Source organism: Miscanthus floridulus, unplaced genomic scaffold (genome assembly GCF_019320115.1).
Source record: "Miscanthus floridulus cultivar M001 unplaced genomic scaffold, ASM1932011v1 fs_750_1_2, whole genome shotgun sequence".
Classification (NCBI taxonomy): Eukaryota; Viridiplantae; Streptophyta; class Magnoliopsida; order Poales; family Poaceae; genus Miscanthus; species Miscanthus floridulus.
This window is the reverse complement of record NW_027097216.1, coordinates 1-16191: the sequence shown is the minus strand read 5'-3', so window position 1 is coordinate 16191 and position 16191 is coordinate 1. Positions and strand designations below refer to the sequence as shown.

The window sequence follows — 16191 nt, the reverse complement described above, 5'->3', positions numbered from 1 at the left end:
TCCTGTGTGCAAGTCCCAAAGTAGGGCTCGACCTGCCGAAGTAGTGATGCATCGTTGGAGGACGCCAGATGGGCTTCGCCTGTACAATTCACCATCACCGAGAACATAAGTCTTGGCTCACCGAGCAAGCCATCGGACTTCGGTCCTGTCAGCGGGAAGCACTCCTCGGACGAGGTAATCAAGGAATGGGACACGCCAGTCCACGCCTTGGTTGGCCTCGGGAGGCTCCGTGTTGACTTCCATGACCTTGGGCTCGGCCGAAGGAGGCTCGACGACAGAGGGGGCCTCAAGCCCTGCGGGGGGCTTGACCGATGGGCCCTCTTCTACCGCTGAGGCATAGTCGATGGAAGGTTTGTGGAGGTCTTTGGCAAAGACGTTCGGGGGGATCGGGGCCCACACCGACACCATCTTTGCCAGTTCGTCCGCGGCCTCATTGAATTTGCGCGCGATGTGGTTGAGTTCAAGACCGTCGAACTTGTCTTCAAGGCAACATACCAGCTTGTAGTACGCTTCTATTTTGGGGTCATGGCAGTTCGACTCCTTCATCACTTGATCAACAACGAGCTATGAATCACCCCGTACGTCGAGATGCCGTACTCCAAGTTCGATGGCGATCTGCAAGCCGTTGACAAGGGCTTCGTACTTGGCTGCGTTGTTGGAGGCGGCAAAGTGGAGCCGAATCATGTAGCGCATGTGTACTCCAAGGGGTGAGATGAAGAGCAGACCCACGCCCACCCCGGTCTTCATCAAGGACCCATCGAAGTACATGGCCCAGCATTCCGCCTGGACCTGAACAGGTGGCAGTTGGGTGTCGGTCCACTCAGCCACAAAATCGGCCAAGACCTGAGACTTGATTGCTTTCTGATGCGCAAAGGACAGAGCCTCCCCCATGAGTTCGATGGCCCACTTGGCTATCCTACCCGAGGCCTCCCGGTTATGGATTATCTCTCCCAGGGGGAAAGATGATACCACGGTCACCTGGTGGGACTTGAAGTAGTGACGCAGCTTGCATCGAGCCAAGATCACGGCGTAGATTAGTTTCTGGATATGGGGGTAGCATGTTTTGGTCTCAAAGAGCACTTCACTGATGAAGTAAATAGGTCGTTGGATGGGTAGAGCATGCCCCTCTTCCTGCCTCTCGACCACTACGGCCGCGCTGACCACTTGGGTCGTTGCGGTGACGTAGAGTAAGAGGGCCTCACCCTTGGCCGGCAGTACTAGGACGGGAGGATTGGTGAGCAATGCCTTGAGTTTGGTGAGGGCTTCTTCGGCCTCAGGGGTCCAAGAAAAACATTCTGATTTCCTCAAGAGGTGGTACAGGGGCAAGCCTTTTTCGCCAAGGTGCGAGATGAAGTGACTTAGGGCCGCAAGGCATCCCATGACCCTCTGTACTCCCTTGAGGTCTCGGATCGGTCCCATGTTGGTCACGGCTAAGACCTTCTCTGGGTTGGCTTCGATGTTGCGTTCTAAGACTATGAATCCTAAGAGCATGCCTCGGGGAACCCCGAAGACACACTTCTCGGGGTTGAGCTTGTTGCCCATCTCCCTGAGGCATCTAAAGGCTATTTCCAAGTCGCTGACGAGATCACTGGCCTGCCTGGTCTTGACCACGATGTCGTCCACGTAGGCCTCGACAGTCCGCCTGATGTGCTCGCCAAAGACGTGGGTCATGCACCACTGATATGTGGCCCCTGCATTTCTGAGGCCGAATGACATAGTCACATAGCAGTACATGCCAAATGGTGTGATGAAAGAAGTCGTGAGCTGGTCGGACTCTTTCATCTTTGATCTGATGGTAACCGGAATATGCATCAAGGAAGGATAGGGTTTCACATCCCGCAGTGGAGTCAATGATTTGGTCGATTCGAGGTAATGGGAAAGGGACTTTTGGACATGCTTTGTTTAGACCGGTGTAGTCTACACACATTCTCCACTTCCCATTTTTCTTCTTAACTAATACAGGATTAGCTAACCACTCTAAAAGTCAATGAGCATGGCTTCCTATTTGATGTCGAGGGTGGCACTGATCCTCAGCGCCCGGTCATCGGGGTAGGTGGGGTCGACCGGGACGAGTTTGATGGCCTCCGCGGGCTCGAAAGTCCCGGCGTGGCGCTTGGAGTCGGGCACCTCGCTACCGAGTTGGTCAAGGTTGACGATGAGGGTCTCGGCCTCTACGATAGCCTTGGCATACTCGATGCACTTGACGTCGTAGTCGTATGCATGCTCGTACGTGGACTCGATAGTGATGACGCCGTTGGGGCCCGGCATCTTGAGCTTGAGGTACGTATAGTTGGGGACCGCCATGAACTTGGCGTAGCATGGCTGCCCCAGGATGGCGTGGTAGGTTCCCTTGAACCCAACCACCTCGAAGGTGAGGACCTCCTTATGGTAGTTGGAGGGAGTACCGAAGCAGACGGGTAGGTCGATGCGCCTGAGGGGCCGCATGCGTTTCCTCGGCACAATGCCGTGGAAAGGCGCGGCACCACCCTAGAGCTACGACTGGTTGAGCTCTAGGAGCTCTAGGGTGTTGGCATAGAGGATGTTGAGGCCGCTGCCTCTATCCATCAATACCTTAGTGAGCCGAGTGTTGCCGATGATGGGGTTGACGATAAGTGGGTACTGCCCGGGGTTCGGGACATAATCGGGGTGGTCGTCCCGGTCAAAGGTGATCGCCTCCCAAGACCAGTTGAGGTACCGGGGTGTGGCCACCTTCACCGAGAAGACCACCCGGCACTCCCTCTTCCGCTGGCATGCCGTGAGGCACGCTGAAGGCCCGCCGAAGATCATGAAGGCATTGTGTACCTTGGGGAATCCGTCGTCCTTGTCATCGTCCTTGTCGCCGGCATCCCTCCTCCTGGCATCGTCGTCGGGGAGCTCGAGCTTGGCATAGTAGCGCTGAAGCATGGTGCATTCTTCGAGGGCATGCTTCACCGGGCCCTGATGGTAAGGGCATGGTTTCTTAAGCATATCGTCGAAGAGCCTGGGGCCTCTAGGGCCTCGAGGATTTCTGCGCTCTACAGCCGTGACTAGGCCGGCCTCGAGGACTTCCTGCTTCCCCTGGCAACCCTTCTTCTTTTTCTTGGGGAGGTGGGGAGCCGAGGCCCCGGAGGCCTCATCCCTCCTTCTGGGGCCTGCACCTCCTGCTCCTGAGCTTGCTGCTCCTCCTCCAGAAGTCCTTGCTCAAATTCCAGAAACATGACTCCCTCCGGAACACCTATTGCATGCATATGCATAGCATAAGAGTCATGCATGCAAAAGAGATGGAAGGTGATGATGAAATGTATAGCCATGTCAAGACGAACACATGAATGACATGATGATTCAAGATTAACATTTATTTTACTGAGTAGATGCATATCTTTTCATGAAAGCAAGAACTACCCACTCACCAAGCTCTAACAACCTAAGATAAAGTTGTTCATCTTCAGTAAGAGGTCTAGCATCTGCAACTAATAATTTATCTTAATTAGCCTAAGCCTCTAAATCATCACATCAACTCATATAAAGCAATCAAGTCATTCACGGCATTCACAGATTCAAGGCTGCAAACAGCAGCTGTTAGTTTAACTGATAAATGGAGTTGTACTAATCCAAAAGACATACAACAAGACAATCTAGAAAGCTTATGAAATTTTCTACAATTCATATTTAAACATCTTAGCATGATTCCCAAGTTAACAAGGTCAAACAGGCACATTTATCAAATCTGTTCTTGAAATTCCAGAGAACTACAAGTTCTGAAGACCAACTTTGAACAGTCATAACTCACAAACTATTTGGCCAAATGCCATGAAAATTTAACACGAGCTAGTTAGTTAGCTACAACTTTGTTATAGACAAGATTCATAGCAAACATCATCTTCACCATGTAATTTACTTAACTCTAAAATATGTCCAGAAAGTCGCTATAAGTGAATTATAGTGAAAATAATATTTCACTACATACAAGAATAATACTTTGAGCACTACCAATGTTACCAACAGTTAACATACATCAAATGAGCACTAGAAAACATAGTGGCCATTCCTAAATAAATTCTTTTCATGCATTTATTAATTTATTTAGACAATTAGGTTAAATAATAAACACATATCAAAAGTGTACATCAACATCCACAAAAATTACAATAGCTTATACATGTCCCCAATAGGATACTATATACATTTCACATCATTTGAACAAGTATAGCATTCTACATGAAAATTACAAGCCAGCAAGGCTTAAAATAGCATAAATAGGAAATCCTATTAAAAGGTGTCAAACAACAGTATTCATATTTTTTTAGCTTCATCACAGCACAAGAACACTATACAAAAAGTTTCATGCTTAATGGCTACATATTTTTACCATGAAAAATAGCACAAGAATCTAGCATTTATTTAAGATAAATAGAAAACTCCTATTTCCAGCAAGATCACAGTGCAAACAATATTTTTCCCAGGTAGTACATGACAATACAAGACTAACAAAATTGGAATCACATTTTAGCACTATCCTAGCTCAAGTTATAGATTTTACAAGATTGAAACCATTTAAAAGCATTTATCAAACTCTATTTTATTTACCTAGAAAAATACAAGAAATAGTGCATTTCATATTTTTATCAAATACTACTGTCGGTGTTTTGGACCGGCGGGCCCTCAACCAACTAGTAAAAATGTACTGCGTGCTCCTAATCCCGGATGGTGATGCAAAGAGACACAAGGTTTATACTGGTTCGGGCAATAGGTGCCCTACGTCCAGTCTGAGAGATCGATCATGTATTCCTTGCACCAAAATGCTCGTAGTAGGGGGTTACAAGCAGGGCGAGAGAGGGAGCTAGTCCTAGGTCTCTACGTGGAGCTGCGTGGATTGCTCGAGGTGCTGACCTCAGGCAGCGGGGAAGCGTGCGCGTTACAGAGTGTCGAGCATGTGTTCGTCTATCTCGTGCGCTCGGGTCCCTGAACTCATCATCGTTAGAAACGGCCCCGGTCTCTCCCTTTTATAGTTGAAGGGGGGACAGGGGTGATACATGTGTTAGCTACGTGGCGTCGTGCGAACAGAGGCGGCATGTCCGAGCCCTGTAGCCTGTTACTATGGCGGCATGGTTGATGGAGTGGTCCTGCCCTTGAAGTGCTGGAGCAACGCGCCGGTCACATCCGATCCTGTGCGACATGGGAGCTCCAGTGATAGCTTGACACAGGGCCTAGTAAGCGACGTACTGGTCACTGTGTGTTGACCGCGTGAAGAGCTGAGGCTCAGTTGGTGCTGAGGCCGAGCCGTCATGGTGAGGGGGGGGCTCGGTGGGCGTGAACCCCGAGGTTGCCGAGACCCTAAAGTAGACTGCCGAGGCGTGGAGGGAGCAGTTGGTCCTGTACACTGATTCCGAGGCTATAGTAACCCAGACTTGACTCCGCACACCGTGTTGTTCCTGGAGCAGGGGTTAGGTAGCACAGTGCAGTACGGGCGTTGGTCGTGGGCACAGTACCGAACACAGCGGCCAGTAACCCTTGCTGTGTCCTATCTCAGACGGCATGGTGCTGATGCAACTTCCCATCTCGTCGGCTGCTCTGCCTTGTCGTGCTGTTGTCCCTCTGACATCACGGGAGTGGTTGGTCGCATTAATTGGACGTGATGCTCTGTTGGGGAGATCGGTCGAGGCAGAGGCGACGGGGTTATTGCCAAGCCGGCTTCATGTGAGACGGAGACTCAACGTCTCGTCCGAGACTGTACGCGCGGGGCCTCGGGCGAGACGGAGAATCGGTTTCCCAGCTAAGGCCTTTCGCGCGAGACCTCGAGCGAGGCAGAAAATCGGTAGATCATCCGAGGCCTCTCGTGCTAGGCCCCGAGCGAGGTGGAGATTCAGTAGGCTGTCCGAGGCCTCTTGCGTGGGACCTCTAGCGAGACAGAGAGTAGGTGGCCTCGGACATGGCCGGGGTCTAGCCAAAAGTTGTCCCTTGGCTTTGATCTTGATGGGGTCTAAGCGATTTTTTTATTGTTGCTTAGGGGACCCCTTCTCATGGTACCCGATAGTAGCCCCCGAGCCTCAGGGAGAGTGCGAGCGCTCTCCTTGATGTTTTGTCGAGACTCGGCTCGTAGCAGCTCCTGGCGGGTTGGTGTTTTCGTACTCGAGGCCTCGGTGGGTGCACACGAGTGCACCCACCGGGTGTAGCCCCCGAGGCCCTGGAGGAGTGGAATTATTCCTCCAGGGGCTTTTCTTACGTCGTGAGAGGGGTTTAATTGCGTTTGCCGAGCCCATGAGTGTGAGTTCGGGTCACTGAGCCTCGACAAGGTCGCAGGAAGAGCCCCCTAGCCTCTGTATAGAGCGAGAGGGCCGTCAGAGGTTCCCCTGGCTTTTTGTGCGGCCCTCACGCATCCTTTTCATTCGGAAGGAGGGGTGGAGGGTGCCATGCTACCCTCGGTGGGCGCGAGCAGTGACACCTCCGGTGAGCTATTATCGGGTAAGTCCGAGTGGAGGCCCATGCCCCATTCGATAGGGGTCGGCTAGCGGCCCAGAGACGCACTCCAAGAGTACCAGAGGGTTTCTCTAGTGGGTGCTGGGGCCGTTCGATGGGCCCCGGTGGCTCGGTGCCTCCCTATGGTGGGATCCCATTTGGAGACCTCCCTGCCGGTCTCGGACATGACTTAGGGCATCCCGAGCGATCATTTGCTCAGGCCTTGGCCATGCGCGGGCTCGCCCATAGTTGTCCCTAACTCTGCTGCCTTGGGGCAGCTATCGAAACCCTCGGGGGCCCAGCCTTCGAACCCCTAGACCGTAACGGGCTCGATGCCCTTTATCGTGTTTTTCTGAGCCTTCGAGTGCGAGCTTGGGTCGCTTGTCTTCGTCCTAGGTGCAGGAAGAGCCCCCGAGCCTCTACATGGGGCGAGAGGGTGATTAGGGGTTCCCCTGGCTTTTCGTGCATCCCTCGCGCGTCCTTTTCGTTCGGACGGAGGGGTTATTTGCCGAGCCCCCTTGGATGCGAGCCTAGGTCGCTGGGTCTCAGTAAGGTTGCAGGAAGAGCCCCCTAGCCTCTGCACGGAGCAAGAGGGCCGTCAGGGGTTCCTCTGGCTTTTTGTGTGACCCTCGCGCATCCTTTTCGTTCGGAAGGAGGGGTTGTTTGCCGAGCCCTCTCGGGTGTGAGCCTAGGTCGCTGGGTCTCGGCAAGGTTGTAGGGAAAGCCCCCTAGCCTCTGCATGGAGCAAGAGGGCCGTCAGGGGTTCCCCTAGCTTTTTGTGCGACCCTTGTGCATCCTTTTCGCTCAGAAGGAGGGGTGGAATATGCCAGGCTACCCTCGACGGGCGCGAGCGGTGACACTTCTGGTGAGCTATTATCGGGTAAGTCCGAGTGGAGGCCCATGCCCCATTTGATAGGGGTTAGCTAGCGGTCTAGAGATGCACTCCAAGATTACCAGAGGGTTTCTCTAGTGGGTGCCGGAGCCATTCGATGGGCCTAGGTGGCCTAGTGCCTCCCTACGGTGGGATCCCATTCGGAGACCTCCCAGCCGGTCTCGGACATGACTTAGGGCGTTCCAAGCATTTCGCTTGCTTGGGTCTCGGCCCCGTATGGGCTCGCCCATAGTTGTCCCTGACTCTATTGCCCTGGGGCGGCTGTCAAAACCCTCAGGGGCCCAGCCTTCGAACCCCTGGACCGTAACGGGCTCGGCGCCCAGTTCCTTCGTCTGAAAGGAATCGGGTGGGGGATATTCCCCCCCATCGGTTTGACAACGGCAGGCGTGCCTTTTGAGGTGATTTTCCCGGGGAGGCGAAACGGCGCCTGCCGCTGCAGTGGTCGGACGTGACGCTATGTCAGCGGATGGAAGATAACTGTTCACGCGATTAATGAGGAAAAGGTGGGTATGTGGGTGGTAAAATAGGATCTAGATTAACTATGCTGGATCTGAGGGAAACTTTCCCGATTTCATTGCCCACTCATTTCACTTCCTTCCTGCATAAATACGAAATGAGCCTCGCCCCTCCCCTCCTTACCTTGCCTACAATCACCTTTGCCGCCCTCGAGCTATTGCTAGGAACGGAGAGCTCCAAGGAGAAGAAGAGAGAAGGGCGAGGTAGAGAGAGCGAGAGAGGCTCACCGCCGTTGTCGTATTCTCCATCGCACCCATGGCCGGCGCCGTTGTCATTGAGGCGGACCCTTGGGGTCAGTCCGATGTATCCATGGAGACGCTCCATTTGCTCGTCGACGATGGCCTTCTCCGTCCAGTTACTGACCCCAACAGGCTAGAGTGGATTGCTCCATTGGGCGAGCCAGAGCCGAGGCCACACGATGGCTACGTCGTGAGCTTCGTATCCTTTCACGAGCGTGGCCTCGGCCTACCGGTGGACCGGTTCATGTGGGCGCCCCCGCACTACTACGGCATGGAGCTCCACAACTTCAACCCCAACTCCATCGCGCAGGTGGCCATCTTCGTCGCCGTCTATGAGGGGTACCTAGGGATTGCTCCCCATTGGGAGCTGTGGCTCCACCTCTTCCGGGCGGGGCATACCATCAAGCCGACGGGCACGACAGGCACGAGGAAGGTGGTGAGGGCCGGTAGCTGCACTCTCCAAGTGTGCCAGGATCGACAGCACCTTTACATCCCGGCCTAGCTCGCCTCGACCAATCGCCGCTGGTACACCAGCTGGTTCTACCTCCACAACGACGATGGCGGGCTTCCCTCCTACACCGGGCGGATCATGGAGAGCTGTCTAGAGAAGTGGAGGTATGGCATCCCAAAGGAGGATCAGCCCAAGCTGCAGCCGCTCCTAGATGGGCTGGAGAGGCTGCGGAGCCATTGTCTCACGGCGGCTGTGGTCATGGCTGCCTTCCACCGTCGGAGGGTGCTACCACTGATGGCTCAGCGGCGGTGCCTGTTCGAGATGAGATAGGATGAGCCGATCGAGGGCATCCGGATGTCTGCCTCTGCCCTCTTCGACAAGGAGATTCTTCATCGGGTGAGGGAGACGGTGGAGGTGAAGCTGAGGAGCGGTGGCCTGACTCCCATCATGATGCGCCCGTCGCAGGGGTTCCTCTCCTTGGTAAGTCACGCGCCGCTGCAGCCCTCAAGGCCTCCCCATTCCTCACCGTTTCTCGTTCCCTTACCCATGTTCGCCATTCCCGCAGGGGATGAGGGATGTGCGAGCCTCCCCACCACCCATTCCTGAGGACGCAGCGCGGCATTCGGTGAACCGAGCGCACGCCGAGGCACAGAAGAGGCGGAAGGATGCCAAGGAGGCAAAGCGTACGAGGAAGATCCTCATGCGTGAGGGACTAGAGAAGCGCCGCTGGTAGCAGAGGCAGGACGGTCTCCCGGTGGAGTCATCTCCGTCGTCGTCACTATCGACGGACGCTTTGGATGGAGATGACGAGAGCGGGAGGGAGCGGGGTCCCCTGGACAATCTCCCTGACATCGGGGAGACGGCGCCCGAGGCATTGGCGAGCAGCCTGGTGCTCCTAGGAGGGGGAGGAGAGGACACCTCAGGGCCGGGGATCGCCCGCCCCGGTGCCATGGCCGACACGCCCGAGGCACGGGAGTTGGGAAAACACGTCGTTAGCCCGGTGGCCTCGACGGCAGAGGTGGAGCAGGTGGCGGCGGGGGCGACGCAACTGCCCCCACAGAGGATCGAGGGGGTGCCGGAGTCCGGCGATGGCCGGCTGGCACTAACAGATATGTAGGCCATGCCATTGCCGTCGCCACCACCGTTGCAGAGGCAGGTCGCAGTGCCGAAGCGGTTGCACCCCCGCTCGAGGTGAGTGTTTTTTCAGCAGAGTTCGTATTGTTTCCCGCTCGCTTTACGTCATATGCTAACCAAGTGGGTGTTTTGCCTTCAGCCGAAAGCGTAAGGTAGAGGTGCCTGCCCTGGCACCAATTAAGTCGCTAAAGGTGAGCACGGGCTCCACCGCTCATCAGGTGGTGGAGGCGCAGGCCGCCGTACAGCGCGGTGGGGCGTCGGCGAGGGCCGACCCGAAGGAGCTGGTCGCCCAGGGGGAGGTTACTGAGGTGGCCACGGAGCGAGCGGGGGAGGAGACGCTTGCGCCCTGCGAGGCCGAGGCCCGTGAGTCGGATGGGGCCGAGGTGCCCTTAGTTGCCGAGGCCACCGAGGGCGAGACAGAGGCCCCCGGGACTTCTGAGGCCAAGGCGACGGAGGCCAGGGCGCTCAGGACCGTCGAGGCCGAAGTGGCGGGGACCGGAGCCCCCGAGACCACCGAGGCTGGGGTGGTGGGGATCGGAGCCCTCGAGACCATCGAGGACAGGGTGGCGGGGACCGAAGCCCCCGAGACCGCCGAGGCCGGGGTGGCAGGAGCCGGCGTGAGCGCAGCGAAGCCGGCGGCCCAAGAAGTGGAGGCGGAGGCGGGACAAGCCTTAATACCGCCGCCGGTCCAAGGCCCGCCGCTGTTGTAGGAGAGCGTCCGGGAAGTGGAGGTCCATTCGATCTCCTCCGACGATACTTCCCGGGCGAAGGAGGTGGTTGATGCCGAGGCGGTCGGCACTATGGAGCAGCCGGCTCCGACCTCGGGCGACGGAAGCTTGGCCCTCGTGCAGGTGCGACTCGAGCCCCACGGGTGGGATCACCCGCGTGTCTTGTGGCAGAGCCGGGACGACCCTGAGGGGGAGCCTCTGTTCACCCTTGAGGACGCGGCTGAGGGGGGGGCGCTGGGACACCTTCGAGCAATACCACCTGCTGGCGGAGCGGTCACTGCGGACAGCGCTGTCCGTCGTGGCCGACGATCTGTCTGGGGTCGCCTAGGTTCGCGCCTTCCTTTCTCATGTGGTGTCATCTTTTTCTGAGTTTTCTCGTACTGAATGACCCCTTGCCTATCTAGGAGCTCGAGACCCGGTCCCTCAGGAAGTCATTGTTCCTTCGATGGGAGAGGGACATCTGGGACCAGCTCCAGCGGCAGAAAGGTCTGCTCGCTGACGCCAATGAAGTTCTATCAGCACGGAGCATGGAGGTGGAGGACCTCCGCCTCCGCTATGCCAATATGAAGGTCGAGGCGGCCATGGCTCAGGAGCAGGTCGCCCCTTTGGTAGCGCGGGTCAAGGAGCTGGAAGAGAAGCTGACCCGGGTGGCCGACGATTGGGACGCCTTTCGGTCTTGGGCTGAAGAAGCAACGGCCTCTGCCAAGGCCCTCACTGGGCAGCTAGGGGCAGAGCAGGGTGCGCACCTGCTGACGAAAGGCTCCCTGGCAGAGGCCCTCAAGGTGGTCGAGGCCTCCCGGACCGAGGCTGTGGTCTGGAAGGGAAAGGTCGAGGGTGAGTCCTGTTCCCCTTGTTTTATTTGTTTTTCTTGTGTTCGACTCCTAACTCCCTGGTGTGGTGTAGAGCTAGAGAAAGAGGCTTCTAGGGTGGTTGAGGCTTCTCAGGTCGAGGTCTAGGGCAGGAAGGAGAAGGCCGAGGCCTCTCTAGTCAATGCCCAGCGCTAGAAGGAGAAAGCCGAGGCCTCTTGGGTCGAGGCCCAGCTCTAGGAGGAGAAGACCGAGGGTGAGTCCCGTAGGCTTCCGCCCCTATAGGGCTTGTTTCCCTTTGCGCTCAACCCCATTCCATTTGTTTTGGCATAGAGTTGGAGAAGGAGGTCACCCGGGCAGCCGAGGCCTCTATCGTAGTGCAGGCAGTGCTTGAGGCTGAGATCTGGGAGCATGACACGCTGAAGAGTGCCACCCGCACCGTGTGCGAGGCCCTGGAGGTTGAGGGGGCCCAATCGGGCAGCTCCCTTAAAAGCCGCTTGGTCACATTGAGCGGCCAAGTGCACGAGCGACTTCGGGGGGTGCTACATGCGGGCGTCAAGCATGCCCTGGCCGTCATCTCCTCGCACTACGCCGGCGTCGACCTCGAGACCATTAGTGACAGCTATGTCTTGCCCGAGGACAACGAGGAGGCCGACGAGGAGGTCACGAAGCTAATGGACGCAGCTGAGGGCCCCGGCACAGCGCTGGCCAGGCTATTTGAAGAGGAGGTGGTCCCTCCCCTGCCGTCCGCCAATGCTAGAGACCCTGATCCCTGACCTAGGCCCAAGAGACCATGTACATAAATTAGGGATTACATTACCGTATCGTAACACTGGTGGCCTGTCGAGGCCTTTTTGAAATACTTATGCGTCTACGCTTCTTAGTCGTTTTTCTTTATTGTATTTCTGAGCCTCTACCCTCTGTCTTGTTTCTGAACATATCATTCGCAAAAAACTTCCTCGGAGCCTAAGTTGTCCCTAGGGCAAAAAGGTGGTGAGGGAGTGCCGTAGCCTGGAGGCGTAGGCCGTCTCGCGACTCGTCCGGCCTTTTGGCCCTGAGACAGACTTTTGGTCCTTAGGTTATTTACAATTGATTTGTTAGAGCGTGCTAGAGGGTTTGGCGTGGAAATTTTTTCAAAAACCAGCTAAGAAATGGTGCGTGGGACTTAGGGGGGAGTCCCCCCTTCTAGCCCCCGAGGGAGGCTCGGTTCTACAGAGGCAGAGTCGTGTCTCGTTCAAGCCCTGCAGTGGGCACCTCTGTAGAGGCGGAGCTGAGTCTCCCTAATGGAGTTATCATATCGCTGAGGCCCTTGATGGGCCCGGGGGTTTCTCGAAAGATTAGAACAACTAAAGAATGTTTCTTAATTGTATTTCGAGAAACAATATATACAATGCTTGGAAATTTAAGGGTAAAAGCGATGTAGTTGTTCTATGTTCCAAGCGTTGGTGAGGATTTCACCCTTCTCGTTCGCTAGCTTGTAGGTCCCAGGCTTCAGCACTTAGGCGACGATGTTTGGTCCTTCCCATGGCAGGGTTAGCATGTGGCAGCCCTTGTTGCTCTGCCTTAGCCTTAGCACTAGGTCACCCACTTTCAGGTCTCAGCTTCGAATGCGTCGAGCTTGATAGCGTCATAGGGCTTGCTGGTACTTGGCCAAATGTAGCAGCGCAATGTCTTGGGCTTCCTCCAGTTGGTCGAGGGTGTCCTCGCGGGCGGTGCGGTTACTTTGCTAGTTGTAGGCATGTAGCCTCGGGGAACCGTATTCCAAGTCAGTGGGGAGGATGGCCTCGGCTCCATAGACCAGGAAGAACGGTGTGAACCCCGTGGCTCGGCTAGGGGTGTTCCTCAGGCTCTAGATGACCGATGGGAGTTCAGTAAGCCATTTCTTGCCAAATTTCTTCAACCAGTTGTATATTCTTGGCTTAAGGCCTTGTAGGATCATGCCGTTGGCACTCTCTACTTGGCCATTTGTCCTAGGATGTCCAACGGCTGACCAGGCCACACGGATGTGGTGGTCGTTGTAGAACGTCAGGAATTTTTGGCCGGTGAATTGTGTCCCATTGTCGGTGATGATGATGTTCGGAACCCGAACCTGTGGATTATATTGGTGAAGAATAGCACCGCTTGCTCGGACTTGATTTGATTGATTGGACGAGCCTCGATCCACTTGGAGAACTTATCGATTGCTACCAACATATGGGTGTAGCCCTCGGGGGCCTTCTGTAGAGGCCCAACCAAGTCGAGCCCCCACACGGCGAACGGCCATGTGATAGGGATGGTTTGGAGGGCTTGAGCTGGGAGATGCATCTGTCGTGCGTAGTACTTGCATCCCTCGCAGGAGCGTACGAGCTTGGTGGCATCAGCAACCGCTATTGGCTAGTAGAACCCTTGGCGGAAGGTGTTTCCGACGAGCGTCCGAGGTGCCACATGGTGCCCACAGGCTCCTATGTGCAAGTCCCAAAGTAGGGCTCGACCTGTCGAAGTAGTGATGCATCGTTGGAGGACGCCAGATGGGCTTCGCCTGTACAATTCGCCATCACCGAGAACATAAGTCTTGGCTCACCGAGCAAGCCATCGGACTTCGGTCCTGTCAGCGGGAAGCACTCCTCGGACGAGGTAATCAAGGAATGGGACACGCCAGTCCACGCCTTGGTTGGCCTCGGGAGGCTCCGTGTTGACTTCCATGACCTTGGGCTCGGCCGAAGGAGGCTCGACGACAGAGGGGGCCTCAAGCCCTGCGGGGGGCTCGACCGATGGGCCCTCTTCTGCCGCTGAGGCATAGTCGATGGAAGGTTTGTGGAGGTCTTTGGCAAAGACGTTCGGGGGGATCGGGGCCCACACCGACACCATCTTTGCCAGTTCGTCCGCGGCCTCATTGAATTTGCGCGCGATGTGGTTGAGTTCAAGACCGTCGAACTTGTCTTCAAGGCAACATACCAGCTTGTAGTACGCTTCCATTTTGGGGTCATGGCAGTTCGACTCCTTCATCACTTGATCAACAACGAGCTATGAATCGCCCCGTACGTCGAGATGCCGTACTCCAAGTTCGATGGCGATCTGCAAGCCGTTGACAAGGGCTTCGTACTTGGCTGCGTTGTTGGAGGCGGCAAAGTGGAGCCGAATCATGTAGCGCATGTGTACTCCAAGGGGTGAGATGAAGAGCAGACCCACGCCCACCCCGGTCTTCATCAAGGACCCATCGAAGTACATGGCCCAGCATTCCGCCTGGACCTGAATAGGTGGCAGTTGGGTGTCGGTCCACTCAGCCACAAAATCGGCCAAGACCTGAGACTTGATTGCTTTCTGATGCGCAAAGGACAGAGCCTCCCCCATGAGTTCGATGGCCCACTTGGTTATCCTACCCGAGGCCTCCCGGTTATGGATTATCTCTCCTAGGGGGAAAGATGATACCACGGTCACCTGGTGGGACTCGAAGTAGTGACGCAGCTTGCATCGAGCCAAGATCACGGCGTAGATTAGTTTCTGGATATGGGGGGTAGCATGTTTTGGTCTCAAAGAGCACTTCACTGATGAAGTAAATAGGTCGTTGGATGGGTAGAGCATGCCCCTCTTCCTGCCTCTCAACCACTACGGCCGCGCTGACCACTTGGGTCGTTGCGGTGACGTAGAGTAAGAGGGCCTCACCCTTGGCCGGCAGTACTAGGACGGGAGGATTGGTGAGCAATGCCTTGAGTTTGGTGAGGGCTTCTTCGGCCTCAGGGGTCCAAGAAAAACATTCTGATTTCCTCAAGAGGTGGTACAGGGGCAAGCCTTTTTCGCCAAGGTGCGAGATGAAGTGACTTAGGGCCGCAAGGCATCCCATGACCCTCTGTACTCCCTTGAGGTCTCGGATCGGTCCCATGTTGGTCACGGCTAAGACCTTCTCTGGGTTGGCTTCGATGTTGCGTTCTAAGACTATGAATCCTAAGAGCATGCCTCGGGGAACCCCAAAGACACACTTCTCGGGGTTGAGCTTGTTGCCCATCTCCCTGAGGCATCTAAAGGCTATTTCCAAGTCGCTGACGAGATCACTAGCCTGCCTGGTCTTGACCACGATGTCGTCCACGTAGGCCTCGACAGTCCGCCTGATGTGCTCGCCAAAGACGTGGGTCATGCACCACTGATATGTGGCCCCTGCATTTCTGAGGCCGAATGACATAGTCACATAGCAGTACATGCCAAATGGTGTGATGAAAGAAGTCGTGAGCTGGTCGGACTCTTTCATCTTTGATCTGATGGTAACCGGAATATGCATCAAGGAAGGATAGGGTTTCACATCCCGCAGTGGAGTCAATGATTTGGTCGATTCGAGGTAATGGGAAAGGGACTTTTGGACATGCTTTGTTTAGACCGGTGTAGTCTACACACATTCTCCACTTCCCATTTTTCTTCTTAACTAATACAGGATTAGCTAACCACTCTGGATGGGACACTTCTTTGATGAATCTAGCCACCAAAAGCTTCTGTATCTCCTCGCCGATGGCCCTGCGCTTTTCCTCATTGAATCAGTGCAGGCGCTGCTTCACCAGCCTAGAGCCGGCCCGGATGTCCAAGGCATGCTCGGCGACCTCCCTCGGTATGCCCAGCATGTCCGAGGGACTCCACGCAAACATATCGACATTCGCGTGAAGAAAGTCAACGAGCATGGCTTCCTATTTGATGTCGAGGGTGGCACTGATCCTCAGCGCCCGGTCATCGGGGTAGGTGGGGTCGACCGGGACGAGTTTGATGGCCTCCGCGGGCTCGAAAGTCCCGGCGTGGCGCTTGGAGTCGGGCACCTCGCTACCGAGTTGGTCAAGGTTGACGATGAGGGTCTCGGCCTCTATGATAGCCTTGGCATACTCGATGCACTTGACGTCGTAGTCGTATGCATGCTCGTACGTGGACTCGATAGTGATGACGCCGTTGGGGCCCGGCATCTTGAGCTTGAGGTACGTATAGTTGGGGACCGCCATGAACTTGGCATAGCATGGCTGCCCCAGGATGGCGTGGT

General features: G+C 55.6%; 3 protein-coding genes across 3 annotated transcripts; 2 read left to right on the top strand and 1 right to left on the bottom strand.

The window, feature by feature from the left end:
- The first annotated feature begins 9482 nt into the window (after positions 1-9482).
- Positions 9483-10377, top strand: LOC136532963 (uncharacterized). The gene is made up of 2 exons (XM_066525536.1): positions 9483-9646; positions 9807-10377. Exons 1-2 carry the CDS (start codon positions 9483-9485, stop codon positions 10375-10377), a joined length of 735 nt encoding a protein of 244 aa, XP_066381633.1.
- Positions 10378-10467: 90 nt separating this feature from the next.
- Positions 10468-11977, top strand: LOC136532962 (uncharacterized). Its single transcript, XM_066525535.1, has 3 exons — positions 10468-10686; positions 10800-11133; positions 11535-11977. The coding sequence occupies exons 1-3, from the start codon at positions 10468-10470 to the stop codon at positions 11975-11977; spliced, it is 996 nt and encodes a 331-aa protein (XP_066381632.1).
- A 3873-nt stretch (positions 11978-15850) lies between these two features.
- LOC136532961 (uncharacterized) lies at positions 15851-16153 on the bottom strand. The gene has a single exon (XM_066525534.1). It carries the CDS (start codon positions 16151-16153, stop codon positions 15851-15853), a length of 303 nt encoding a protein of 100 aa, XP_066381631.1.
- Positions 16154-16191: the final 38 nt, after the last annotated feature.